The 23947-nt window shown below is 49.0% G+C and overlaps 11 protein-coding genes across 11 annotated transcripts; 6 read left to right on the top strand and 5 right to left on the bottom strand.

The window, feature by feature from the left end:
- Positions 1-381: 381 nt before the first annotated feature.
- On the bottom strand, positions 382-4468 carry N7483_003575 (uncharacterized protein; the record flags this gene model as incomplete). Its single annotated transcript, XM_057087012.1, has 4 exons — positions 382-2626; positions 2691-3767; positions 3822-3940; positions 4013-4468. The coding sequence occupies 4 exons, from the start codon at positions 4466-4468 to the stop codon at positions 382-384; spliced, it is 3897 nt and encodes a 1298-aa protein (XP_056946841.1).
- Positions 4469-5643: 1175 nt separating this feature from the next.
- N7483_003574 (basic secretory family protein) lies at positions 5644-6561 on the top strand (the record flags this gene model as incomplete). Its single annotated transcript, XM_057087011.1, has 1 exon — positions 5644-6561. One exon carries the CDS (start codon positions 5644-5646, stop codon positions 6559-6561), a length of 918 nt encoding a protein of 305 aa, XP_056946840.1.
- A 526-nt stretch (positions 6562-7087) lies between these two features.
- N7483_003573 (mitochondrial 54S ribosomal protein mL44) lies at positions 7088-8305 on the bottom strand (the record flags this gene model as incomplete). The annotated part of the gene is made up of 1 exon (XM_057087010.1): positions 7088-8305. One exon carries the CDS (start codon positions 8303-8305, stop codon positions 7088-7090), a length of 1218 nt encoding a protein of 405 aa, XP_056946839.1.
- Positions 8306-8613: 308 nt separating this feature from the next.
- Positions 8614-9034, top strand: N7483_003572 (uncharacterized protein; the record flags this gene model as incomplete). The annotated part of the gene is made up of 3 exons (XM_057087009.1): positions 8614-8636; positions 8695-8877; positions 8977-9034. The coding sequence occupies 3 exons, from the start codon at positions 8614-8616 to the stop codon at positions 9032-9034; spliced, it is 264 nt and encodes an 87-aa protein (XP_056946838.1).
- A 141-nt stretch (positions 9035-9175) lies between these two features.
- On the bottom strand, positions 9176-10516 carry N7483_003571 (ribokinase family protein; the record flags this gene model as incomplete). Its single annotated transcript, XM_057087008.1, has 3 exons — positions 9176-10035; positions 10092-10352; positions 10459-10516. The coding sequence occupies 3 exons, from the start codon at positions 10514-10516 to the stop codon at positions 9176-9178; spliced, it is 1179 nt and encodes a 392-aa protein (XP_056946837.1).
- Positions 10517-10938: 422 nt separating this feature from the next.
- capA (adenylate cyclase-binding protein) lies at positions 10939-12747 on the top strand (the record flags this gene model as incomplete). The annotated part of the gene is made up of 4 exons (XM_057087007.1): positions 10939-10985; positions 11093-11348; positions 11413-11714; positions 11763-12747. 4 exons carry the CDS (start codon positions 10939-10941, stop codon positions 12745-12747), a joined length of 1590 nt encoding a protein of 529 aa, XP_056946836.1.
- A 761-nt stretch (positions 12748-13508) lies between these two features.
- On the bottom strand, positions 13509-15810 carry N7483_003569 (uncharacterized protein; the record flags this gene model as incomplete). The annotated part of the gene is made up of 2 exons (XM_057087006.1): positions 13509-15431; positions 15547-15810. 2 exons carry the CDS (start codon positions 15808-15810, stop codon positions 13509-13511), a joined length of 2187 nt encoding a protein of 728 aa, XP_056946835.1.
- Positions 15811-16664: 854 nt separating this feature from the next.
- Positions 16665-17340, top strand: N7483_003568 (uncharacterized protein; the record flags this gene model as incomplete). The annotated part of the gene is made up of 2 exons (XM_057087005.1): positions 16665-16794; positions 16859-17340. The coding sequence occupies 2 exons, from the start codon at positions 16665-16667 to the stop codon at positions 17338-17340; spliced, it is 612 nt and encodes a 203-aa protein (XP_056946834.1).
- A 193-nt stretch (positions 17341-17533) lies between these two features.
- Positions 17534-20687, bottom strand: N7483_003567 (exocyst subunit SEC5; the record flags this gene model as incomplete). Its single annotated transcript, XM_057087004.1, has 2 exons — positions 17534-18256; positions 18309-20687. The coding sequence occupies 2 exons, from the start codon at positions 20685-20687 to the stop codon at positions 17534-17536; spliced, it is 3102 nt and encodes a 1033-aa protein (XP_056946833.1).
- A 434-nt stretch (positions 20688-21121) lies between these two features.
- N7483_003566 (isocitrate dehydrogenase (NAD(+)) IDH2) lies at positions 21122-22733 on the top strand (the record flags this gene model as incomplete). The annotated part of the gene is made up of 7 exons (XM_057087003.1): positions 21122-21208; positions 21277-21342; positions 21526-21612; positions 21682-21804; positions 21882-21940; positions 21984-22602; positions 22662-22733. The coding sequence occupies 7 exons, from the start codon at positions 21122-21124 to the stop codon at positions 22731-22733; spliced, it is 1113 nt and encodes a 370-aa protein (XP_056946832.1).
- Positions 22734-23424: 691 nt separating this feature from the next.
- N7483_003565 (Glucose-repressible protein) lies at positions 23425-23756 on the top strand (the record flags this gene model as incomplete). The annotated part of the gene is made up of 3 exons (XM_057087002.1): positions 23425-23439; positions 23491-23674; positions 23740-23756. The coding sequence occupies 3 exons, from the start codon at positions 23425-23427 to the stop codon at positions 23754-23756; spliced, it is 216 nt and encodes a 71-aa protein (XP_056946831.1).
- Positions 23757-23947: the final 191 nt, after the last annotated feature.

The following is a 23947-nucleotide window of genomic DNA, read 5'->3' as shown; positions in this document are numbered from 1 at the left end:
ACCAATCATATTGTCAACCTTGGAAGGAAACATTGAAAATAGATACTCCCGTCCCATAGTCAAACCGAGGTTTATGCCCAATTCTAACCTTGGAAACAGTGTCGATCCAACCTTGTCCTACTATAAGCACTTGCACATGTGAGTGCTTGTTGTCGTCTCATTGCGAAATTATGAAAAGTCTGAGGCGAATCGAAATTAAAGAAGTTTTTATGTTCAAGCCCAAGTAAAAAGAAAAAAAGAATACCCAACCAGCAAACCCATCTCATAAATACAAATTTAAAATAATAAGAGAGACAAGTAAGACAGAATTCGAAAAATGAGCTATCTACAAACCACCCAGCCCTCTTTCAAGCATGCAGAAAAAGAATGATCTCGATGCCCTCATTGAGAGCGTCGAGCCATGAAGTAAGTTAGCAAGTTGAGCGAACCTTCTCCAGCTGGGGGAGTAACCTTTTGAACTCGGTCAAGTCCGAATTTAAGATTCAAGAGCGTGCACAGCTCGGTGGCCTGCTTACGCACACCAGGACGAGGGTGACTGAGTTGGCGGCTGAGCACAGAACCAACATGAGCAAGGACTTCGTCGGAAATCTCGCTCGGGCCTTGCGACAATGCTTGATGGATCGCGGAAAGACCCAGAATGATCGATCGATACGAGTCATCATTCTGTGTATTTTCCTCGGATTCAAGACCTTGTAGTACACCTTGGATACAGATCGACACGGGAACTAGGCAAGCCAACTGCTCCGCCACCTCCTCTAAGCACGTCACGAAATGAGAGTTCGATTCATAGTGCCGGCGAGCTCGGATGATCGACGCAATTGCGGAAACATCGTATCGGTGGAACAAATCACTTGTTCGGAGAATCATGGATCGAATGGTTGCCAGAATTTGGGTTTTCACGTCGTGATCTTTGCGGCTAGTAGGTGCGGACTCCAATTCGGTGAGAAGAGCATCCAACACCTCATAGTAGTCCTCTTCACGGGAGACAATCTCCTCACCATGGTACTGGAAAAGGCCTTGCAGTTTGCGATAGCCGGAGATATCCATGGTTCGAGTTGAAATTCGGCCGAGGGCCTTGTGCAGCATCTCTCGTGCATTGGCGGGGTCTTTTGATCGAGGACTTGGGCTACGGTGTCGCTCGGCCCATTTACGACTTCGGCGTAGAGATACTTCTCCGATCGATTCACACATCGGTTCGACGGATAGTTGTCTTGTCTCTACAGTTCCCATGGCTGATTCGTTGAGAGGCAACTCTCCAAGGGCTCCAGGCTTCGCCGCCGAGCGCGGAGTCGCGGAATATTCTGCGATCTTAAGAGGCTGTGCTCTCGCATTCTCTTTGTTTGGGGTCTTCACGGGTGAGCCCGCAACAGATCCTGGTCTCAACAGAGATTCTCTGGCTGATACAGTTCCAGAAGGTGCGACTAGAGCTCGGCTCCTTGTTGGTGAAGGACTAGCTCGTAATGGGGTTCTCCGCACCGGAGATGGGAACTGAGGCTCACTTGAACCATCGTGAGAAAGACCATGGTACTGTAGAACTTCTGCAGGTGGGTTTCTGAGGGGAGTTGTGGACTCCACTGGAGTGTCTGCGGGTGTTTCTTCATCAAGAGTATGCTCAACAGAATGCCGAGGCGATCTTGTGGGAGTAAAATGTTCAACAGAATCGATTCTCGATGTACGCATCTCGGTAGCGACTGGAGTAGCAGGATCTTCGTAGATGACCACCTCCTCTGGTTGTGGTTTTGTGACAGATTCAGGGGTAGGTGTCATAGTTGACTGGCGCACAGGCGTTGCAGGATGCTGCTCGCTGCTCGGGGAAGCCACATCAACCATGGGATCTTCCAGAGCCATGGGTTCAGACTCTGCTGCTGGCTCTGGCGTAGAAACCCGATAGGTATCAATGCGTTCATTGTGATGACGCGGAGGCCGCGATGCAGAAAGCGGAGGACTCTCCAGTACGACGGGTGCTGGTGATGCAGGTTCGTCATAGGCACTGGAAGGATCAGCTGGATGAGCCTGCACAGAAGACTGATTGGTTGTGCTTTCATTAGAAGAACTACGTGCACGACTTGCTGCGGCAAGATCTCCATGCGACTTGGACTTCGAGAGGTCAAGCTTCTTGGGTTTGCCTCTAGTGGTAGCCGTTCCAGACTCATGAGGTCGAAGACGAGGCGCATTGATTGGTTTCGATGAAGGGGTCGAAGCCTTAGACCTGATTGAGCGCGGGGAGACTGTGGCCTGTCTAGCTGTCTGCGCTCGTGAGTCTGGTCGATCAGGTCGGCGAGCGTATGGGTCAGCGGTCGCAGGGCGATTTAACTCCGCTCGGCGGGGTTTCATAGCTGGCCTCATAGGTGCAGAGGACAATGATGAAAGAGGTGCACCTGTGGGGACGGTCCGTACAGCCGGCTTAGGTGCGGACTCTGACGATTGATTGTCAGCGAATGCGGATTGAGAAGACTCTGGGCGAGCACTCATTTGAGCCTTCTTACGAGCAGCAATGGCCTCCTTCAAAGCAGAACGGCCGCCGCCCGTCTCCTTGGTCGATGTAGCTGTCTTTTGAGCGGCATTCGGATTTGCTGAGTCTTTCTCCAAGAGTCCTCGAGACTTGGCGTCCAGATCAGATATAATCCTTTGTATCGTTAGCAATTCTGCATTAGAGATTAGGGATTAGTTGTAGAAGAAAAGAAACATACCCGTCGGCCCGATCAGGCCAGACCGCAGAGAAGGTCCAATAGGTCCCTCTGATTGCCTCGCGGACTCCTGGATTGGCATCTGCTAATCCTTTTCTGATTGCTTTATCAATAAGATCCAAGCCACCGCCATGCTCAACAGTACTCTTGTGATGGGCTTGTCGAGTAATCAATGTCTTCAGCCAGGCTGCGGCACAAAGGCGCAGCTGAACATTTTTATCTTGAGCTGCCCAATAGATATGTTGCAGAATTCGGATGTTGAATGTCACATTTCCGATAACAGCGTCCACAGTCGTAGTTCCATTCTGTGCCGCAATTTTCTTCAAGGAAGCACAGAGCTTGATCAAATTTTGCATGATGATCTCTACCATGGAGTCAATTTTGGGGCCGCAAACTCGGGCGATATCCTGAATCAAAAGACAACCGTTGGTACAAAGAGTAGTTCGCAAAGAGTTCACCACCTTGAAGAATCCATCTAAAAGGGTTTTGGTGGCCTGCAGATAAGCTTGAAAAAATTCATTGGGCGCATTTCCTCTGGTCAATCTTCGAAAAAGAATCACATTCTTCTCGCGTTTCAGCCAATTATCTTCAGACTCCTTGCCATCGAACGAAGAAATCATGTCGCGAACAAGATCTTCAATGTTCCTACCCGATCCCACCAAGAGTGGTTCCAATCCGTCATCATCGTGAGATGGGGCTCGAGAAGTAGGGGGTTCGGCCGCTGGGGTCTTCGGCCTGGCAGGTGCATCAGCTGAACTTGAAGCAATGGGCCTGTCATAATGGGCCCTTGAGCCTGGTCGACTTTTGGTGGGTTCCGGCTCTGAGTCGACATTATTAGAATTGTTGGATACTGGGGACGGCGATTCATTGACAAACACACCATCGTCGTGCATATCCATAGCATGCGAACGGGACATCACTGAGATCGGTCGTTCAGCGCGGGAAATGGGTCGGTTGGAGGTTTCTGGCTCTACAGATGAGAGGCCAATCCCTGACAAGATAGCACTTGAAATAGATTTTCTCACACCACGGGTCACCAGCTGTTTCTGTAGGTCGGACTTGGCTCGAGAAGGGGCAGTTCTGAGTTCAGTTGTTAGCATAGGGTATTGGGTTAGCCAGGCAGCATATAATTACCGAAACAAGTCGATCACAACCACCTTTGCTGTATCTCGAACAGCACTGTCCGCATCTTCTAAGGATGCGACCAGAGAGGGAACATATTGGCGGAATAATAAACCATGGTTTTTTGTCATCTGATTTGTGAGTCAGGGTCTGCACTTATAAAAGCTTTTGACCTGCGAGATGAAAGGGCCAAAGGAACTCACATTTGATAACCAAAGAAGACTCATTTCTTTGGCTCTAGGGTTCTTGCCCACCAAGCCCTGTCCGAGAACATAGTACTCGACCTCCTCATTTGCGAGCGACCACAGATCTGTAAAAATGGATGCAGACTGTGCTCTGATACGTTCTTTGTGGTCTCCAAGGCGCTCTGTTAGCACGGGGTAGAAGTTGCGTGCTTGTGATACGATCCATTGTTGCTGATCTTGGATAGTCAGGCGTTTCAAAAAGTGACCTAACGTCGAGAAAGCTCCACTGCAAACTGAGTAGTGTTGGGAGTTCAAAGCTAGTCGGATAGTCTCGAAGATCATGGGGATGGCGCCTTCGGGAACATTCTTTTGTTTGATATCGGACTTGATGCCGGTGAGGTGGGCAACCTTAGCATCGACCGAGAGATTGGGGTTTTTGAAAGCTGCCAGGAGCTCAGCAGCTTTGGTCTCCATTTTGGACACTGGCGAGCGAAAGAATGATTCTTTGTCAGTCAGGTCAAAGGAGGGGGCACCGGCAATGGTGCAAATGCGGAGTTATGAGATCTATCGGTGCGCGGCGATGGGGGATGGATCGGAAATCGAGTCACGGTTTTTGGCTTCTGTCAATACCAAGTCAGTCATACATTTTCTTGCCTGATAGCGCGATCTGACGCGCCAGCTTCACGCGGTGGTACCGCAGCCGAATGTGTCCACGGAGAACAGGTAACGTTGGAAGCGACCTTGGCGCAATTCGACCGAACCAGAAAACCAACATAGGTGGGCTGAGAAGAGCGCATCAAGCCAATAAGACGCATTGAATCTCATATAACACAAATTACTTACCGACACAGTTTGAGAGCACAGATGGAATGCGGGCGCGAACCGTGGATAGTGGGATGTTGACGACCGGGAAAGTTGGACAACAAGGGCGATAAGCGCGGATAAGCGCTGTCTCCACTGATGCGCTGCGAACAAGAACTGCAGGGGTAAAGGGGGGCAATAGGGGAATCAAATGTATTTGAAAAAAACCTCGAATTGGAATTCAGAATGTTTTCTTTTGTTTTTCGTCTCCAAATAATTGAAGTTGAGACGGTTGGGCTCAAGTCCGGCCCAATATTGTCTTCTACGGTTGTTTATCACTTGGTTGCAAAGGGCAACCATCATATTCAAGTTATACAAAGAACCAGGATTGTACTAGTAAATCAGGACTAGAGATATCAAATCTGATGAGTCTTAGATGAAACATTTTAATACAATTAGTCCGAATAAATAGGAGATTTATGTAATTCCCTTGCCTCCAAAGGATGTTAGCTCCGAATGCATATATCAGACTCGAAAGTATAGTCATTATAATTGAGACTATAATTCCATTTATCAACTTAGACTCAGCTTAAAAATAATGTTTACCTCTTCGAAGGATCAGTTTCAAGTTAATTGAATATGATTCAAGTTCCCTTGAGCGTTTATATCTGTCTAAGCTTACTATGGGGCTTACGCTGTGGAGCAAGTGCGATCGACAGCTCGACTAGTAGCTCCCCACCTTCGTCAATCCCGCGTGGTTCATGCACTCATCTGATCCATTCAGACATTCCAGTTGCTTATATCTTAAAATACCCAGTCTTCTATTATCGGAGTAGAAAGATAGTATCATGAATGAACTGACTACACCACCGGATCCTGCCCCTTCTGCGGACCCCAGACCCGACCAACCGAAGCTCTCCCTAAGTCACGAAAGTCACCAAGACCAAAAGCAGAATTCATACAATCTTCCTCAACCAAAACTACGCATCCATGTCGAAGAGCTCCGTCACTCGGCATCTAGTGCATTCTTCTTACTGATTCCAAATGTAACTGAAGTATTTGACAACGCACTGGGGAATATCTTACGATACCTCTATACAAGTCCGAACCTACACAGCTCAGAACTCCCAAGAAAGCCATTCTTCGATCCCTCGGTTCCTCCAACCAGATCCGTCACCCTTTTGCTCCGCGATATCGCCGGTGTGGCATATACTACTGGAACCGAGCTAGATGACGACCATAAAGAGATTCATTTGTCACTGCAGTATGTTGAACACTGTGTATCAAAGGGTCAGGCCGCCAAAGCCGATCCTCTTCATGAGCTGGTTGGCGTTATCACACATGAGCTCGTGCATTGTTATCAGCACACTACACCGCCACAAGCTGTCGAGCAAGACAAGAAGATTCCCCGTCCGCCAGGTGGCTTGATTGAAGGTATTGCGGATTTCGTGAGGCTAAAGGCGGGTCTGGGACCCCCGCACTGGAAGAGACCGAAGTCTGCTTCGGAGCGCGCAAAGAAATGGGATGCTGGGTATCAAAATACAGCATTCTTCTTGGCGTGGATTGAGGATGTTTGGGCGAGTGAAGGTGCTATTGGGATGTTGAATGATCGTTTATTGAGGACTGGATATGTGGGCGAGGACACTGCAAAGGGAGAAGGGGAGTCCGGATTCTGGGCAAGTCTCTTTGGGGTTGGAGTTGCACATCTATGGGATGAATATGGGAAATGGCTCGACCAGCATGGTGAACATGATGAGAAGGTTTAAATCAGGGAGACTCCAAGGGAATAACCTCTCGATCTGAAATGAGATCCATATCAGGTTATAACTTTACTGTGAGAGAAGCACGAATACAATTATTATTAGGAGGGTGGTTTGTTTGATATCAGTTTTATTGATGTAGTACATTCGGTCAGAGAGCACCTCTATACACCAGTGCCGAAACCAAGACCTCGCAGCCTCGGTACCTTCTTTCGACCAATTTCTAGCTGGGGAGAAGGGAGGAGATAAGCAACACAAAATGAGACAATGATGGTGACAAAAAGAAATTCCAGTAAAAAAAAGACACCAGATGAATCGAAGGAACCGCGATTCCCATACTATACAGATCCGTCATGCAAGACAGGAGAAGAGACTCTTTTTTTCCCGAAGACCTGTTTCCCATGCAAAATCACAGCATACCGGAGAAAAAAAGATCAAGCAAGAGGGATAAAAAAAAGTATAAAAAAGACATGAAGGAATATGGTACCGTGCCTCAAGTAACAAGGCACGCTGTTTCACATATGTAAACTTATTAAGAGATCACCTCACCCAGGTCAACATACGCTGGCTTCCAGGGAGCGGCGCCCTCCTCTTCCATGGAACTAGGAACACGCACGTTGAGGGGACTGTATAGGTACCAGCCCTTCAGTGCGGCAAGGGCAGCACGCTCCCGAGCCTCAAGCAGGCTGGCGCCAGCGCCCTCGCCCAGCTTGTCCTGACCAGAGAAGATACCAACCACGAAGACAGGGTGTCTGCTGAGACGACCAGTTTCGCTGATAATCTTGGCAACGGGCTTCTCGAAATTCTCACGCGCGCACAAGCGGGTCAGATCACGGGCTGGCTGGGAGAAGTTGAACAGCTGTGAGATGTTCAAACTTCTGGAGAGGAAATGCTGTTGGAAGAAGAGCTTGGCCGCGGGACGGCCGGAGTGCAAGTAAATCGCACCCATGAGAGCACGCACGGCAGTAGCACGAGCAAGCTCATCCGGAACACCCGCACCGGCTTCATTCGACCCCTTGATCGGGTCACCAAATTCATCGTCATAAAAGATCTTAGATGTGACTGTCTTCCTCCACTTCTTTTCTTCGGCGTATGGTCGTGGACCCTTACCCTTTAAGGTCTTGCTCAAGTCGGTGCCGGGTTCAACGCGCTTGAATTGCAGGAAACCAGGGTCGACTTCTCCACCTGGCAGGGAAGCCACGTCAACACCCCATTCTTTGGACATGGCAGCGAGAGTCTTGGGACCGACATAGGCATACATGGCGGCGAAAATGACGGTCAAAGGCAAACGAGGGTAGGTAGCGAGGAGGTGTTCGGAGGTGTAGTAAGTGAGGAGGTCGTGACCAAGAGTAGCCAGTGATTCATTGTTGAAATCCGCATTGGAGTCGGCAGAGACATCCACCAATGTCCGCGCGAGGGTCTCAAGAGGTAGTCGAGAGGGCAGGTAAAGACGAGCATGAAGGGCGGCAAGTTTGGCGGATTCTGCTGCGGCGTTGACGGGAGGGGAGGGATATTTAAGTTGGGATTTGCGCTTGTGAACGCTGTCGAGACGGAGCTTCAACTCGGGATCCTCGAGTTCCAGGCTTGCATTGTCAATGGCACCTTGAGCAAGCGACTCGGCTTGAAGAGGAGCGGCCGTCGATTGATGCCGTAAACTAGCAGAGTAGAGATGTTGATGCAGTTTGTTACTAGTCCGAGCCCGCGGCGAAAGGACTGTACTGCTCCATCGTTGGAGCTGCAGTCGCTTCATCTGGGCGAGCGGTGTATAAGGGACCGAAAACAGAAGATTCAAATAGGAAAATAACGGGCCACGCTGCGTCAATTGGGGAATGGGACTCGGAGACGTGCGGCCAATTCACGGGGAGAGAAAAGAGAAATTGTTCCTCAGTCACGGGATTGTTGGTCGTGTGAGAATACGCTAGTCCGGTTGTGGTAACTAAAGGCTTGGCATTCGACCTTCGAATTGAACGGCCCTTTCGGCTTCCACTGCTAGAGAGAACTCCTCCAACCCCGTCCCTCTTTATATCCCTCAACAACACATTCAATTCCACATTCACAATGGGTGGCGGTGGAAAGATTGCGTACGTACCGAATGCCGGAAATATTAGGGTGATATACTCATGAATTGTTCCTGCGCAGGTACCCCAAGGAAGTCTGGTCCCCCGCTGGTGGTTGGTACTCCCGCCCCGCGAACTGGAAGGCCAACACTGCAGTTATGGGTGCCTTTGTCATTGGCATTGCTGCTATGGCTTTCAGCCTTAGTGCCGAGCGTGAGCACCGCGACAAGATGCCCGAGCCCGGCCGATTCTTCCCCAGCCGATAGTCAGTCCCAACCCCGACCTACGACCTCATATATCATATCAATGGTCTCTCTCAAAACCCGGGTTCGATGCTAACTATTATCGTTTTCTACCATTATAGCTGGAGCCGCCAGATCAGAGAACACGAGGCACAGCAAGCCGCAAAGAACGAGTCATAGAGAAGAGCAGCGCATCTGCTCGGGAGCTATGGGGGATTTTCAGCATGCTGGGACATATTTCTTTTATTCTGTTTTTACTATCATTTCATCATTCCCTGGTTGTACGAAAATAGAAGGGCGTTCCTCTATCAACCCCGTTGATCAATTGGCCAACAGGTGTCTCTGTGGAGACTCTTCCAGTGTCTTGAATAATCGCTGCGTGTACAGGCGGACTCGTTCCGTGAATTCAGTTTGATTCCACTGCTCCTTTCCATCATTCACAAATCTCCTCGGCACGCCAATCTGCTCCACCACGAAACCAGCAGCGACAGTCGCACAGATCAACGCCCCGAGCAGGTCGCGGTGCTGGCCTCCAGATTCCATAGCTTGCTTCCAGTTGTGCGAGTCTGACATAGTAGACTCAATGACGTAGAATGGCGTTCGGCCGGCAGTCACTAATCCCTGAGCCAACGCACCTAGGAACGAATTACCCGCACCAGTGGGATCAATGACGGCTGTAGCACCCGAGGTGTCAGGTTGGTGATACGCAGGAAGCCAGACCCGCTGGGTCCTTGAATAGGCATAACTTCCATCTTTCCCTGCTCTAATAACGATGCATCCATCGCCATTGGGGCCAATTCCTGTGTCAAGGATCCTTTGGACTAACTGTTTGCTGTCTTCATCCTTCTCGTTCCATCCGGGCTGATCAAACATCATTCCTAGCTCTAGATGGTTAGGGCTCACCACATCGACAACTTTGTTTGCCTCGAAAAACTTCTCCTGCTCTTCTGGAGTGCAGAGATCAGGCACTGGTTCCCATACAAAGATTGGTCTCTCAGAGGCATATCTCGTAGAAGGCGCTTGGCCTGCTTGACGCAACCGCTCTCGGCGCTGAAGGATATCATGTACGATAGACATGCAACGAGTTGACGAACAGACCATGTGGAAAGTGCGCGACCATATCTGCGTATCCGACAACATCTCGGGCTCAAGTCTCAACTTTGGAGTGAGATATTTGAAGTCTGCATCATGGATCATTGGCCTGTATTCGTGTTTAAACTGAAGCGGTACGATTTACCTCGTTTTTCATTCGGATGGTACCCATTCCAGCCCCTTGTTGTGAGTCTGGTACGATCCTCTCTAATCACACAGTCTGTCCCCCACGACTTGATTACTTCCAGGGTTTCTGATGGGAAGTCGGAACCCACATCGACTATCCAACTCACAGCCCGTCCATGGTCTGATCCTGCAACTAGACGGGCTCCGACGACCGCAAAGGAAGCAGCTCCTCCGAGGACATTTTTCACATCGGGCCTGGAGCCCCCGAATTCAATTTCATCTAATATAAACATCTAAAGGTAAGTATGAGTACTTCTCAGGGGTGAAGTGCGGGGGTATCAGAAATATATCTCCCAGAAGGACTCGGACTCGAATGGACTGCATACCCAGAATAAACATTCCCAAGGTGCAAAACTCAACTTCACCCGGTTGGGCATTGACCATGTCTGCTGTAGAAATTTTTGGGATCGAATACATATGAAGTACCTGGAGATGCTACCCAGAAGATGAACGAACAAGTCCTTTAGTGTTATCACCGATTGCGCCGCATACAGAGTGGATCAAACCTTTTGGTGGTAATGTAATTACGTATATTACACATACATCTCGTGAGAGTGGAGAGAAAAGTGGGGTAAGTACATTACCGTCGCTCAAGCTGCGGAAACCTCAGGAGAGCTCGGAGACTCTACATCTTTCAAGTTTAATCTTAACTTCATCCTTCAATCCCAAGTCACTTGGTCTTGTAGAGTCTGGGTATAGCCTATTTCGACTACTACTGGTCTACTGATTTCCTCAATCGACCTTTACTCTTAATTTCTTTTACTCCTAAACTCCGTTCCCTGCTTAATAGCAACGTGTTGCCTAGTATGGCGAGCGGCGGCCACATGCACAATTTCACCACCCTCATCAAGCGGTATGATTCATATGCGATGGCAGCTATACTCAGTGACACTGGAGTTTTAATTCGGCCCAAACCATTTCCCTTGTCCCTGTAATTCAGACTGATCATGGACCCAATAGGCTCGAGGCGGCGACCTCACGCTTGGAGGATATGGCAATGTCCCTGGATGACCCCAACTCTCCGAAGGGGGCTATTGCTCCTGCTGCTGCTACTCCTGCAGTACCTGAGCCTCCAAAGCCTGCTCCTCCCCCACCCGCACCTCCGGCAGCCCCTCAAATCCCCGCGCAGATCCAAGACTTCGATGCCTTGATTAAAGGAGATGTCCAGAACTTTGTGAATCTGGGTGAGAAGATTGGTGGATTGGTCGCTGAACAGGTGAGACTATTTGCAACGGTCATATGTTGGTAGATTGGATCACTGACTTTGTGTGGCAATATAGTCGAAAGCAGTCCTGCAGGCTTTCCAGGCTGAGCGCACCTACCTATACGTTACAACAAAGGCCAAGAAGCCCGAACGCCTACCCGCGGAGCTTATGACTGACCTCCACAAGGCGTCGGATAGCATTAACAATGTTCGGGAATCGAATCGCGCATCACCGTACTTCAACCACCTCAGCGCTGTTGCTGAGGGTATCATTGGCTTGGGCTGGTTCTTTGAAGACAAGCCCAATGAGTTTGTGCTTGAGACGCTTGGTGCAATCCAATATTACGGTAACAAGGTGCTTAAGGAGTACAAGGAGAAGTAAGTTAACGTGATCATATGAAGTCATCAAATATTGACATTGTTCAGGGATCACACACACATTCAATACATTCAAGCATACAACCAGAACTTCAAGGGACTGGCTGCCTATCTTAAGAAGAACTACCCCAAGGGCCTGACCTGGAACAACGAGTCTGGTATTGATGCCCTGGAGGCCCTGAAACAAATCAAGAGCGGGCCTGGCGCCCCAGCTGGACCCGGTGTTGTTCCCCCTCCCCCTCCCCCTCCTCCTCCCCCAGTCCCAGCTCTCAACGTTCCTGGTGGTGGTGCTCCCCCACCACCTCCTCCTCCAGGCATCCCCCCTGCTCCTGCTCCCGCCGCTCCAGGTGCCGATATGTCTGCTGTCTTCGATCAGCTCAACCAAGGCGAGCAGATCACCTCAGGTCTCCGCAAGGTTGACAAGTCTGAGATGACACACAAGAACCCCAGCCTGCGCGCCGGTTCCACCGCACCTGAGGGTTCCAGCGCCCGGGGCAAGTCTCCTGCTCCTAACAAGAAGCCCAAGCCCGAGAGCATGCGCACAAAGAAGCCTCCCCGCAAGGACCTTGAGGGCAACAAGTGGCTTATTGAGAACTTCGAAGCCCCCGATGACATTATTGAGGTCACCGCAGCCCAGAACCAGTCTATTCTCATTTCTCGCTGCAACAAGACTATTGTGAAGGTTACCGGCAAGGCCAACGCCATTGCTATCGACAACTGTAACGGTCTGTCCATTATCGTTGAATCTCTCGTCAGCAGTCTGGATATCATCAAGTCTCCCAAGTTTGCCCTCCAGATCGATGGCACTGTCCCTACTGTCCTGCTGGATCAGGTCGATGGCGCCACTATCTACCTTGGTCAGCAGAGTCTTGCTACTGAGGTTTTCACCAGCAAGTGCAGTGCTATCAACATCATGCTCCCGCCTAAGGAGGGTACTGATGATGACACCAAGGAGTGTCCCCTGCCTGAACAAATCAAGAGCTACGTTAAGGACGGTGTTTTGGTGAACGAGATTGTCGAGCATGCTGGTTAGATTTGCTTTCAGGTTGGAATCTAGTGAGTGAGATTTGAATGCTGTCTATGTAGGTGGTGAAATATCAAGCGAAGTGTTTCAGTACAGAACTTGTCTATAGAAATAATAGCGTATTTTGCACAAGAACTTGAATCCTTCCTCAACTTAAATGTACACTTATAGCCGGTAGTTATAATGTGTTGCTTACTCTAGCGGTTTTCTCAATAATTAAGTTATTTTCTACACATGCAATAAGAGTGAAAAGTATGGAACACTTAGAAAGAGTTTTTATTTCCAGTTTTCATGAGTGATGGAGAGGAGAACTTGAATTTAAGCGCAACCCAAAAAAACACCCAGCTGTGCAAATGACACGTTGAAACGGGTTGTAAAAAGGGTTCAAGAACAGGCCTTGAGGGTATATACCAACGTCCCATGCGCCTGACCAACCTTGAAATGAGAAAAAGAAATCTGCAAGAAAGAGTAGAAGAGAAGATGAAAGTTCGACAACCACGTCACACATCGATTGATTGAACAGGGTGATGTTGTGCTGGCCGTCTACTTCGGACGAAACCGAGAATCAAAAAGCTGTGATGTGATGGTTAGTATATCCAAGTGGCTGCAGACCTGTGCAGCCGTGATGGTGAAGTATACAGTAGTTCAGGATACATTCATTTCTCTCTTTGGTTTACTCGTAGCCTGAACCTGACTGGGTGAGTTGGATATACTGAACGAATTACAAGGTTGAAAACTGAATCATCGGGAAAAAAAAAGTGTGATTCAGCTCAACCCCAATTACGGTCAAATGATCCCGGTCTCTGAACATCTAAGCCACGGAGTCTCTTTGCCAGTAGACCCTCTCCGGTATCTGATACACCTTGAGAGTGAACAAGTTGGCCACCATATCCCGCATTACTCTTATTTAGTTTGTTGTAGAGTGCTGTTTCAGCCTGCTGAGACACATCTGAAGAGGCCTGGAACTCCATAAGATCGGTTGCACTCCACTCAAGGGGACCGTTGCCTTGACTCCGTCTGCGAGGGGAGCCCTCAACTGCTAATCGAGCATTCGCCGATGTTGTGAGGCTGGGCTCTCGGGTAGGTTTATATGGGCTATAGCGAGGCTCTGGGAGCTGGATCTCATTGCGCAGTTTTTCTTTACCATCCGGGACTCGATTGGCAAAGACCACTCGAATACTCGAGTGAATATAGAACCGACCTCGTGAAGGACAGCAGATATTCAAATGGATGAGATACCGTAGAGTGGGCTTGTCTTGTGGATCTTCTGTCGCGTTCAAAGACGCCTCAGGACGATCAGTCCCGTAGTTCTTCCGAGCACTGAGCGGCATGTCGATGATCGGGCCAGCCGAATAGCTTCTTTGACGGATGAAAGTCTTGGTGCCAGGTTCCATATCACTGAGGTCATATGGCACAAGGAACAATTTGACCGCCGTCTTGTGGGGATTTTTGATTATTATCTGCAACTGGCCCTGCTGGGGAATTCGATAGCATCCGCCCGGCGGGCACTTGGGAGAAACAGTTCTGCGGCTTCTCTTTTCCCGACGACGTCTAGCATCTATGTCGGAAAGTTGAGAGGTTCTTGACTCATCCACCGGCCCATCTTCAGGTGCTATTGCCGGACTGAAATGCCGCTTACGACGCCGAGCAATGCATGGGTCATCCTTGGACAGCGAATTCTCTAGATCGATCTGTCCGACATAGGGACTCGGGCGGTCATCTGAAATGGAACGGCCATTGCCTGAAGTTGGGTAGCTATAAAATACGGCCGGAAATGGTATAGTAACGTGTGGAGGGCATTTCAAATGCCCCTTGCATTTACCCTTACCGAGAACACCGATCTGTGCAGTGAAATCCAAGGGTTTGGATGGATTCATTGACATTCGGCCTCGTAGAATTGATTCCTCATACGAGCCTACCAAGGGGGCATGTGGTTTGGGGGATGCATCAGAAACAAATGATGGTCTCCTTTCTCGATGATAAGCAGCGGCATTGGTGGTTGAAGCCAACTGAAGGCTATATGCTGACGTCAATGATCGCCGAGGAAAGTGTGGAGGCTGAAAAAACACATCCTCTGCGCCTGGCGAGGATGGATTGTGGAGTTTTACAGCCTGCATACTTGACGAGGTTTGGAGATGTCGGAAGCTTTCTGGGGGTAGAGTGCGTCGTCGGTTGGCTTTATTCATCAACCCCGTAGCATCTCTTGGGTCGATGGGGGAGAAGTCCAGATCGGTATTATTGGCTTGATACACCAGTGGACTTGTGGGGACCTTGAGAACATAGCTTGAAGAGAAGGAGCCTAGTGATGGTGCCCTGGACCGAGTCTCTATACTGAGATTTGGCTGTTTTTGATCGTAAAAGGGATTAAGCTGCCCCGAAGAAGTCTGGAAGGCGGAACCTCCAAACCATGTCGTGGTGGGAGATGTCCCCAAATGGGGAAATGGGGAAGTTGGACTGGGCTCTTGAAATCGAGGGCGAGGTGACTGCGGAAGAGCATTTGCTGTTCCTTCGCGAAAATCACCAGAATGCAATGCCGAACGAGGTCTCTGGATATCGGCCGGCGATCCCAGTTCCTCTGTTGACGGTGTGGGCTGTGTATAGGGTTGTGACTCTGCTATACCTTCTTCCACTCTACTCTCGCTCTGAGACTTCAGGTGCTCATGAGGCGTGCAGATCGATTCATTGTTGGTATCCTGTAGATTTATAGATCATCAACACCTGAGCGCATTTCATATGTAAGGAACTTGAAATCTCCGATCTTGGAAGATGGAACAAAAGTGTAACACCAGTAATGTAGATCCATCATACCTTATATTGCAGCCTCCAGGGCGAGGATTCCTTAATCCGTTGTATGAGCTGCTGCCGCTCTTCACTGCTCCAGAGTCTAGATGGCGAATCCTCCATAGACGACGGCTGGCAATCTGCCATGGTATAAAAGCCAGTATCCTGTTCACGGAGGATCTCTTTGCCCAAAATGCGTGGAGAGGACCCTGGGGCAGGCTGGTTATATTGACATTGGTCACCAGACTGACCGGGGTGCCACCGGCGGTCCGGGTCTTGAAATAGAGGCATGGTGACGTACGGCCCGATGGAGCTATAGTGCCCAAACCGCTGGCTAAATCATTGCAGGAGGCCACAGACGTGGCAAATGCTGTTCCAAGCCCAACCTGGCCAGCCGAGGTGGGGTGGGATGCAAGATACGGGGATGCGGTGTAAGGTGCGTGGTCTGCGTTAAGGTGGGTATACCGGCAGAGCAATGCGAGTGATTGGCAGGGAAGAGAGCGGTTCTTGAGCAAGTCTATAGAGATTAGAATATAGAGAATAAGAAGACCCGAGAGGTGGAAGGGTCGTCGGAAGGAGAATCCGGGAGAGTGGAGGTTACAAAGAAGATCATCTTTGTCGTGGGTCTCGGGATGAATCATAGTCATACTATTGCGTGCACTGTCAGGTGGGACATCACATGACGTTTACACATATATTTTATCGTTTTGCCAGCTATTATTTATTGGAATAATTGAAATATGGAATAGTACGACCTAGTTTTACCTGGAATAAGACACAGAAAATGTCTATCCAGTGTCAGCAGTATATTGTCGTTCCCCTACTCAGCGCAAAATACTGCGGAGTACTACGGAGTAGTATGAAAGTGTACTCCGTAGTCATAATTAGTTCAAATATAGTCTGACTGAGCTCAAATCGGGATCTGAGAACTAACTTATCTTTTAATATTTTGCAATATTTCTATTACCTTTTTCTCTTAACTAGCGTGTTGTGATCTCAACTTCCTCTTAATAGGATGTTGGGTACCTGAGGCAACATTTTCTTATCAATTTGCTTATCCGCGATAAGAATCTTTTCCTCAAAAACTTTCCAATACCAAATCTTCCCCAGATCACTAGATCACCTACAATAATACCACTCAAATAATGGTTCCAAAACGCTCTCGAGATGCTGAGAATGCATCCAAAGAATCACGCACAGATAACATCATGAAGAAGCGCAAAGGTTTCAGCGTAGGCCCAGCCAATCTTCCCGATGGCACCTACAGACGCAAGAGTGAGTGATTTACGACAGGACCAATCCAAATCAATGAAAGATGTAAACTAATACCCAATCTCAGCCCAAAAAATCAAATCCGATCTCATCCAAAAAGCCAAAGTGAAAAAGGCATACGCCAAAATTAAAGCCCAAGAACTTGCTGCGGGAACACCCAAGTCGGTTTACGCCACAGCCGATGAGAAACAAACACAAGAAACTCAAGAACCTGCTTCGACGGAATTTCACCCGGATCGCGTCGCCATGTTGAATGAACCGGAGCCTGAGCCTGAGCCTGAGCGCGCTCCTAGACCTGAGCGACGTCCGCGCAGGGAGGGTGGGCCGAGGGAGCGGAGACCTAAGCCCTCGGCTTTTACGAAGGAGATGGAATTTGCGGAGCAGCGTAGGAAGGCTGCTGAGGCACGGGAGAAGGAGCGACAGGCGAAGCAAAAGGAACGTGAGGATATGCTACGTGCTAAGCGCCCCGATCAGTTTGGCAAGCGGAGATTAGGAAGAGAGAGCAAGGTCTTGCTTGATCGGGTTCAACGTATTGTTGGGAGTTCGTAGATGCAGTTTTGGTCTACGAGGAAGATTACATGGTATAGCATTGATCTTTGACTGGTTTCAAGTTTTTTACTGCCTATTTTATTACTAGTTTTCAAGTTTGTGATACCCAATGCAAAGGATGAAAAAAAAGATGAAAATCATGAACTGTTTGATTATATATGCTACTTTGATGACACGGTCGAATATTTGGACATTATGAAGAAGGCTTTTGTCCGGTTCGAGATTTGCGGAAACAGGCAAATTCTCCCTTGGTTCGCTCGCGAAGTCGTTTCAGTACCACCCTCATCTCGCCCAGGTCGGCCTGCAATTGGACGCGAGCTTCATTAGTTGTGCGACGATCTAATTCCACATAGACTTGGCCCTGGATATCAGATGCCTCGTCGCCCGAATATTGGGCTAATGTTTGCGCAATGAACTCAGTGTCGAGAGTGGCCTGCATAAGAGCTGGGAGGGAAAAGCTGGTTCGAGTTCGGAAAGAGTTTAATAAGGCCTTCGATATCTCGACCAACAAGTGTGTAAGAATAGTGTTGAGTAATGATGTGGGTGAGTTTGGTGACGCTCGGCTGGCCCCTGCAGCTACGGTAGATGGGATGGTAGTTGAGATTTCGGTGTGCACCAGTACAAGGGTCAGCAGGGCATTGTAGACATAAGGGCGAACCTGATCAGGCCGGTCAACCTTGGGCACCCAATCTGGAGATTCGATGCCGGCAGAGATTGTCTTCTCCAGCAAGGCAATGGTGGGCGAGGTGTAAGATTGGAAAAGCCGATCTTCAATCTGCTTCAAGACGTCCCGAACCGTTTTGCCTTCATCTGTCAATTTGACCGAAAAGGAGACCTCAAAGTTGGAGATCAATTGTGGCACATGTTCAGATTGAAGGGCTTTAAGATTAGATAGTGTAAGAAGGATTCGTACGTTCTGTATTATAATTAGTACCAATGATCCCATCACCATGGAAAGTAAAACTTACTCTATCTTGTGAGTTCACAGAGTCGGCCGCCAGCACCGACAAAGCAGCATCGAGAGCCTGACTGGCCATGACTGGTCGAGTAATGACCCATTCATTCTCTTGTTCTGACGGCGTGGCTTGTTCCGCATTCTCAACCAATCCACTCAGTGCTTTATAGACACTAGACACAAATTGGGTGCGAACCATCTGGAGCAGCTTCGCCGGGGGTTGAGTAACGACATCAAAAGTTCCAGATTTACTTATGGCTTCTGAAATATACAGAATCTTTTGCATTCCGCTCAAGATCGCACTCTCAAAGGACACAAAGAGACCAGGCATCTTGGTCAAATCTCGCTTCTCAGAATCACGGGTCCAGTCCTCTAGCATCTTGCAATACTCCGCGTCCTGGCTCCATGCCGTGCATGTGACTCGAGCAAATCTTTCACGGGAAACACTCACTAGAGATTTCAAGAGATCATGAGTCGACCTGCTAGTGCTAACTGGATGTAAGGCTGCCATCTCACTAGCCGCTGTCCCCACAGTGACGAGGAACTTGCTCAAGTAGTGAACACCACTAAGGGAGTTCGAGAAAGGTGGCCAGAAAGCAAATCCTTCCCAGTGCTCTCCTCGCTGAGGTGGGGGAATAGGCAAATTCTTGGGGTCCAGTTTGAAGCGAGACTCTGTTGGGGTGACACCATGAGATACTGGGGTTGTTGGGCTCGGTGGAATAGGAGATGCGAGAAGTGAGATGTCCTCAGTTGGCGGATCGTTGACGAATGAAAGCACATTCTCTCGAATCAGATTAACCAGCTCTACGACACCCCTCTCGAGTTCTTCCACGTTGGCCGGTGTCAGTTTGTGATGCTTCCGACTTTCACCTTCAAACCCAACTGGAAGGAGTCTTTGGCGACTACCATCAATGAATGCATGTGCAACTTCCCAGAAATCGAGCAGCTCGCCTAGCAGGCCCCCTTGGGAGGAAAGCAGTCGATTCATATAAGCCTGAACGCAATCCCAAAGCTCAATAACTTGGTCGGTGTCCAGTCTTTCCGGAGTTTCCGCCGCACCATCGCGAGGTGCCAGGCGCAAGTAGGATGCCACGGCTTGCCCAGTAGGTTTCTCACCCGCTGCCAGCCGGCGTCGCAAAATCTCGATCTCGACTTTGCAACGATCGCAGAATGAAATGATTTTAGACTTGAGAAACTCGTGGCGACTGTGAAGCCACGTCCAGATGGGATTATCCTCAACGCCCAACTCCAATAGCGCTCCGATTAGCTCCATATGCTCCTCCACCGGACCGGATGCAGTGCTGGTTGTAGAAGTTGTGGGTGCATCGCTAAGGCGTCGCCAGAGTTCACGCTTGAACGCATGGATTTGATCATCCACATCCAACCACATTCTCCCCATAGCCAAGATCGTATGCGCTTCAAAGTCTGAGAGTTGCCGACGGGTGCTGGAGACCTGCTCCACAATACTTTTCGCTCGATTAGCCAGGGTCCTCGCCTTGGTATACTGCTCAAACACAGAGTCGTAGTCGCGTTGCTGAATGGACTTAGATAGGTGACTTCCAATTTCGTATACGTCCCGGTGTTTCTCCATTGTCTCTACAACCGACTTAAGAATTTGCTCCCGATCCCGGCCACCAAGTGCGGGACCCCAGACTTCCTCTGCCTTGACAGAAGCTTCCACAAGAGGCGCTCGAATACCTTTCATCCCGTATTCGCTCTCCTTAACCAGGGCGGTTTTGCGAGCTGGAGCCTGTGGCGCGAACCCAGGAGATGGAGACACTCCCCGTTGTCCTGACAAGCTTCGGAAATGACCAGATCGTCGAGGGGTGAGAGCTGCTTCCTTTTCAACACCCTGATCTCTCATTTCCGTGTATACACTATCGATGGTTGCCTTGGCACGGACAAAACGCTCGAAGTTTGCTTCCACCAGTACTTTCAGCGATGCTGACTTCTGATCGATTGATTGGGATAGATGATTAAGACCAGTCATAAGTGATTCAATTGAGTCGGAGTGATGGGCTTGAGATAGGAAGAGTGCGGGGGAGAAGGATGTCGATGAGAGCAGGAACCGCGATCGTTTCCCCCCATCCTCCTCCCCAAGACGTAGGCCCTTTTGTTTTAAGATGCGCAAGACACTATCTCCCATTCCCAATGGATCCGGTTCATCATTTTGCGCATTTTCTCTAGTATCCTTTCCTCGGCGGGAGCCATAACCACTGCGCCAGTCACTAGGGGTTCGTTCCAACGCGAAATAGCGAGATTTGCGGGGGCGAGATCTAGTGCGTTCCAGAGATTCCTCCTCCGATGCATTGTCCTCATCTAATGCTGCAGGCCATTCTTCGGGATATTCAGAGGGTAGGTTATAATGACGAGCGACATCGAGATCGGCCATGATGCCAGGTGTAGTTGTTTTGGGTGGAAGTGGAGACAGGACGGTTTAAAATGGTAGAGAAACCGACGTCAGAAGTGTCAGAAAGGGAAAGGGGGGGGTGTACAAAGTGGGCTCCGTACAAGCTCCCTCTTAAGAGATAATAGATATCGATATGAACGATATGAACGATAACAGATTGTGTGTTTAGCACCCAAAAGTGCCAGAGGGTCTTCACCGAAAGACCAATGGAAGATAGGATAGTGGACTCGGGTTACCGGGGAGGAAATCAAACCACCAATGCGGTCTGAGTCCCGGTCGGATCGGTGCGGCGCCGAGAAAGTCCTTTCGCTCTGAGTTTCTCCCCTTCTCTCTTTGTATTATTCTCCCCTCTTTTCCTACTATTATATAAAATACCTACCTTTCTCGTTTATTTTCGTTAAAAGGTTCTATTCAAGATGCTTGCTGCCAGAAACTTCTCCGCTGCTCGTCAGTGTCTGCGAACTGTTCGCGCTACTCCTAGTTTCGTGGCCCCCGTGTCGCAGGTATCGCAAACTCCCCTCTATATGAAATTGATATACTTTGTCTAACCATTGCGCTTTTTCTAATTTAGATTCGCGGTTATGCTGCCTCTGCCGATGATGCCGTCGCCAAGTTCAAGGGTCAGAAGGGCTCCGATGTATGTCGATAATTTCACCAAGTTCCGTTTTTCGCTTTTTTTTTTTCATGTGTTGCCGGCGCCAACCGCGCATCGCTTTGCGCGGACCACTTTTCCACCAGCCCCCCGACTATCGACATGATCCAACATTGGAAGAAAATAGTTATACGACAATACTGATGGATTATTCTTTGGATATTATAGGGCAAGTACACTGTTACTTTGATTGAGGGTGACGGTATTGGTCCTGAGATCTCTCAGTCTGTTAAGGATATTTTCGAGGCTGCGAAGGTATGAGCTTGTCGCAACACAAAATCGGGGGTTCGCCCGCACAGTTAACATACTAATTAATTCATATAGGCCCCTATCAAGTGGGAGCCTGTCGATGTTGGCCCCATCCTGAAGGATGGCAAGACCGCTATCCCCGATGATGCTATTCGCAGCGTGGAGAAGAACTACGTCGCCCTTAAGGGTCCTCTCGCTGTATGTTCTTGACCCACACCTTCCACTTTTGGCTCATATTAGACGATCGTTTACTAAAACAACCATCACTATTAAAGACCCCCGTTGGTAAGGGTCACGTCTCTCTTAACCTGACCCTCCGTCGTACCTTCAACCTGTTCGCCAACGTCCGTCCCTGCCGCTCCATTGCCGGTTTCAAGACCCCCCTACGATGGTGTCGACACTGTCCTGATCCGTGAGAACACGGAGGGTGAATACTCCGGTATCGAGCACGTCGTTGTTGATGGTGTTGTTCAGAGCATCAAGCTTATCACCAAGGAGGCCTCCGAGCGTGTCCTGCGTTTCGCCTTCCAGTACGCCGAGTCAATCAACAAGAAGAAGGTCCGCGTTGTGCACAAGGCCACCATCATGAAGATGTCCGACGGTCTCTTCCTGAACACTGCCCGTGACATTTCCAAGGACTTCCCCGGTGTCGAGTTCGACGCTGAGCTGCTGGACAACTCTTGCCTGAAGATCGTCACCGACCCTACTCCCTACAACGACAAGGTTCTTGTCATGCCCAACCTGTACGGTGACATTCTCTCCGACATGTGCGCTGGTCTGATTGGTGGTCTCGGTCTGACCCCCTCCGGTAACATTGGTGATGAGTGCTCTATCTTCGAGGCCGTTCACGGTTCCGCCCCCGATATCGCCGGTAAGGGTCTTGCCAACCCTACTGCTCTGCTTCTGAGCAGTATTATGATGCTGCAGCACATGGGTCTCCACGACCACGCTGCTCGCATCCAGAAGGCTACCTTCGACACTCTTGCTGAGGGCAAGGTAAGTTTTGATGATTCGAGTCTTCAACCTGAATAATAGAATACTAACAAACTCTTTAGGCCCTGACCGGTGACCTTGGTGGTTCTGCTAAGACCCACGAGTACGCCGAGGCTATCATGAAGCGCCTGTAAACTTGACGCGACTCGGATTTTCTGTACTATGACCTTTTGAGCTTTTTTTTTACATGTACCCCTCGAACGACATTAGACTTCCTATAGCGATCGAAATATACCTACTTGTGTAGTTACGAGATGATTTCAAAAGACATTTCTGACTGTTTAGTCTGAAGCATTCCTCATATGTCATTTTTAACTCTTTCAATGTTCACAATCAAACTTGATAAACTTGGACCGAGGATGTTTTGATGTCTGTGGGTCTTTAACTTTTAATGTTACCAGACTTGGATTCGCGGGTAGATATCCGGATTACTTCACAAGGCTGTGCAGCCTATGCTACCTAAGGAATCCGGTTTTATGTGGACTATGCGCCTCTAAGCGCCTCTAATCTACTCTACATGAATCTTCCAAGGTTGACATTCTAACTCGAATGTACCCGGAAGAGGATCCACCACTAGCACTTAGGCAGGCTTACATGATCTTCTCACTTAGTTACTCAGAATGACGTGCATGCAGATGTGGATCTCTATGAACTTCAAGTTGGAACTGTTGTACTAACAAGCTCTGAATCAACAAAAGCAGGACCAACATAGTCATGACGTGACTCAAACACAATGATAAATAGCCCAGCCTAAGACGCCTGCAGTGGAAGTTTTTCATCTTTCCAAACACTTTCTCAACTTCAATTCTACTATAATCATCCAACATGGAGACCGTTAAGGTTAGTCTATTATCACTGTGGACCTTCGAAGTCATACTGACCTCTTTCTAGAACGCCGCCAACTACGTCGCTGAGACTGTTAAGGGCACAGACGCCACTGCCTCAAAGGAAGTCAACAAGAACGTCGCCAAGGACTCCGATGCTGGTCTCGGTACCCGGGCTCAGGCTGCCAAAGACGCAGTCGGCAATAAGGTTGATGAGAAGAAGCACGACACCAAGGCTGATGTGCACAAGGGTAAGACCTAGATCCATGTTAAGCACAATAATATATGACTGTATCGGTGCTAATATTATATACAGAGGCTGCCAAGCACTAAATGGAATGAGCTCAGATATTGAGTCATTCCAGACCACTTAAGGCTTGATTTTGTACTTGGGTGCTTTTTTTACAAGGTTCCTATTCCAGTTTTTGTTGTATGAAATACCAACATACTAGTACATATACGATCAATTGATATCCATATACGATTTTCATACTCTCATCTTCTCTTGAGTTTCCCGTAGAGGC

Source organism: Penicillium malachiteum, assembly GCF_028827825.1.
Source record: "Penicillium malachiteum strain IBT 17515 chromosome Unknown utg000002l:1.0-8849297.0:1.0-8852440.0, whole genome shotgun sequence".
Classification (NCBI taxonomy): Eukaryota; Fungi; Ascomycota; class Eurotiomycetes; order Eurotiales; family Aspergillaceae; genus Penicillium; species Penicillium malachiteum.
Note: the sequence above shows the minus strand (reverse complement) of the source record. Positions and strands in the feature narration are given on the sequence as shown.